The sequence below is a fragment of the Necator americanus genome, chromosome II (assembly GCF_031761385.1).
Source record: "Necator americanus strain Aroian chromosome II, whole genome shotgun sequence".
In the NCBI taxonomy this organism is placed as follows: domain Eukaryota; kingdom Metazoa; phylum Nematoda; class Chromadorea; order Rhabditida; family Ancylostomatidae; genus Necator; species Necator americanus.
Window position 1 is genome coordinate 29,524,718 of NC_087372.1, and position 3,274 is coordinate 29,527,991.

At 40.4% G+C, this 3,274-nt stretch overlaps 1 protein-coding gene across 1 annotated transcript; it reads left to right on the plus strand.

The window, feature by feature from the left end:
- Positions 1-617: 617 nt before the first annotated feature.
- On the plus strand, positions 618-836 carry RB195_019886 (uncharacterized protein; the record flags this gene model as incomplete). Its single annotated transcript, XM_064187941.1, has 1 exon — positions 618-836. The coding sequence occupies one exon, from the start codon at positions 618-620 to the stop codon at positions 834-836; it is 219 nt and encodes a 72-aa protein (XP_064043822.1).
- Positions 837-3,274: the final 2,438 nt, after the last annotated feature.

A 3,274-nucleotide genomic window follows, 5' to 3' on the forward strand; every position in this document is an offset into this window, starting at 1 on the left:
ATATTTGATCCTTCTATAGCGGGAATAGACTGCCTTAATGTATTTGTGCCTCGTTTTCCTATTTTTTTCTCAAGGAGTTAGGTTGAGTCTGGGCGCTGGTCCTTATTTCTTTCCTGCATCGAGAGATTTGGGACTTGATCAATCTGCTTGGCATGTGACTTCGCATTTCAGAATCCTATAGGTTTATACGCGTGTTGGCGATCTACACAGTGACCTACAGTGAAGTATCAGGTAATCCTCTCATGCTCTGGTGGTTTTATCCTTCCAGACAAGTCTGGTGCCAATTTATTAGGCAGAATCGAGTCGTCGTCATCGCGCACAAAATATTACCATTGCTCCGCGCACATCACATACATCATGCTATAAATGTGGATCATAAGTGGGGTGTAGCGCAGTCGGGAAGAGGTTTTGCTATGCTGGAACGATCAATAGGGGGTTCGAATCCGTTCTAGTACTCTCCAAGCCTTTCATCCCTCCGGGGTCGGTGAATTGGTACCAAACTTGTCTGCGAGGATAAAAACATTGGGTAGTGCAGAAGAGAACGTTATTTTAGGCTCTGTACATCAGATCTCATTTTCTCAATATTCGCATTTATATTCGAACCACTGGGTCGAACCATGAGCGACTGGGTTCCCCGCGATATTAAGCGCACTACAGGAAGACCGCCGACCCGATGGTCAGATTTCTTCACGAAGTCCTTGAAAGAAAAATATGATGCTCTTCGTGTCCCACGCGAAAGGAGGAACCACTGGGCTACTCTGGCACGCGATCGGGACAAATGGAAGAATTACTGGCGCCCGCTCGACCAGTTCGAAGATCAACGGGAGTCAAGGTGATCAAGGTGATCAAGGTGATATTCGAACCAATTTCAAAGTCTAAATACTTGAGTATCGATATAGCATTGAATCCAGACAAGTCACGTACGGAGACTGTTTCCATAGAATCTAGGTATTTGATTGGATTTATTAGCCCTAAATGTGAGAGGCCACTTAAATAAATGTCAGCTCAGATCACATTATTTTTCTAATCTCGACATTGTGGTCATGGTAAAGACCAGAGGTGAGCTCTGTTCCGGAGGAGGTGTTTGTAAGTGGAATGCAAATTTATCGTGTTGGACAAAGCATTAAAGACTCTAAATAATGATGCATGGAGTCAACGCATAGAGTCATACGGTCTTTGCAAAACAACCTCAGGACCCTATGATATTTAATGTAACGTAATGTTTTATTTTTATTTATTTTACTTCATATTCTCATACCGGACGTACATATTTCAGATCAGCGCAGTTGATCTGTTGGAATAATCATGAGTTTCTTCAGTCTACGATGATCCATACTGTTTCGTGAATGTCATTAATCCATGCTTAGAGGCTACAAAAATTCGCTAAACCTAGTAACTACAAAACTTTAAATATAATTTCAAAAAACCTGGTCAATGATGAAAAGGAAGTTGAGGCGACGTTCATATCGTTTTTAATAACGTTTTTTTTTGTAGATTTCTTTTAGCAGAACCTTGTTCCAATGAAATTACCAGGACTTTTCGGCCCATGCCTTAGTCTTGAAGTCGAAGAGCGAGTAAAACAAGTAATTGAGGATGCTCGTGTCAAGCTGTCTCATCACTTGCGCTAAACACTGACACCACACTGGATCTGACCGGAATTCACATTTTGTTGTAAATTTTGGGGAAGAAGGTTGAGGTAGGAGAAGAAAATTATTCTTTTCTTTACATACTATGTACCTACATGCGTATTCACTAAGTTATTTTACTCACCTAACTTGAGGGAGCCATTTAAGTAACACTGTGGAAGGAAATGAAACTCACAATCAAAAATGAATCTCTCAGTAAACAAAACTGGAAGAAAATACAAAGTTTAGAGATAGATACTCATTTGAGGAGGAAAATCTGTGGAGTACATATGTACGATGAGCGTAATATAAAGTTCATTTTTCGATTTTTTTTAAATCATGAGAAAAGTTTGAAAAAATAGGGATTTCTATCCTGATCGTGTTCTTAGAAACTACCACAGCGATGCTTCACAAAAAAAAAGCAAACAGACAAAATCTCACCTTTTTTTATACATACGTATATATTATACATTACAATATTATGTGTATTCTATCCCTAAGGCCATGTGATAGTAATAATGATGAGTTACTTTGTAATAAGATCGTATCGTACCTGTAATTAGCTCTTTAGGGCTTATTTTCCAGAACCCCGCTGGATCAGTGGCGCAAATCTTGGATGAATGAAGGAATGAATGTACGAAAAGGAAGCATTCTATGAGGGCCTCAGGAACTCCCCAAAAATTAGGAGGCTTTGAAGTGTTATCCATCCTCTTTAGCTTTTCATGAGAACACTAAGTAGTCATATGGCACTAAAAAATGCAGAATACTCAAGTGCTTTCGTGTTTTCCGTGAATTCCGGAAGCGATTCCAAGAATCTGTAGCCACTTCCACTCGTCAGCCATGGTGCTGAAGCGGTCTCTGAACGAAAGTCATGCTTCCAGTTGTGTGCCCTCGTGAACCACCACTGCCAGATTTCCTCTAATTGGAACTTCCTGTCCTTGAATATTCCAGCGCGAGTGCTTTCTTGCCTTTGTTTAGAAAGAGCAAGGATCAACGGTGTCTAGCGCGCGGTTGTTCAGAGCTTATTCCAGGCGTAATTATTTATGGGTAGTTCCTATGATCACCTTCTCCCCATCTTTCCTTTAAAAAGTTCATGTTGAAGTTGATTGTCAGTGCGTAGCTACGTGAATAAATGAAAATCAAAAATTATTATATTCATGTAGCTGTAGTCCATGTAGCTGTAGACTAACCATTCCTAAAATGGCAATGCAGGATCGAATGATTTTTTTTTGTGCGAAAAAGTTTCCTTCTATGTGGTCCACCTCTATAGTAATAAATTTAAACGCATCACGCCACGAATCTGGGGTGGTGCGGGTTTCAGGTGCGTATGTGCGTATACGGGATCATAGATTATGGATAGGGGGTGATTCCGCCTATTTCTTCCTAATTGCCGTACTATACTTTGGGAGACTTTCTTTACACTAACACTTTCTAACGGCTAAGAGTTTCATGCAGAGGCTCTTCCTTTCCTCAGAATTCCTGAGCGGATCCAGTACACGGTAGATTTTAGGATGCACACTGGACACCTAATAATGCTTTTCTCATCTATATTATCCCTATATTACGATTTGTTTATTGTGATGTTTATTGATTTGTTTATGAGCATAGGTGCGATAGGGAGAAGCCGGACCCTACTCAGGTGAAGGGGG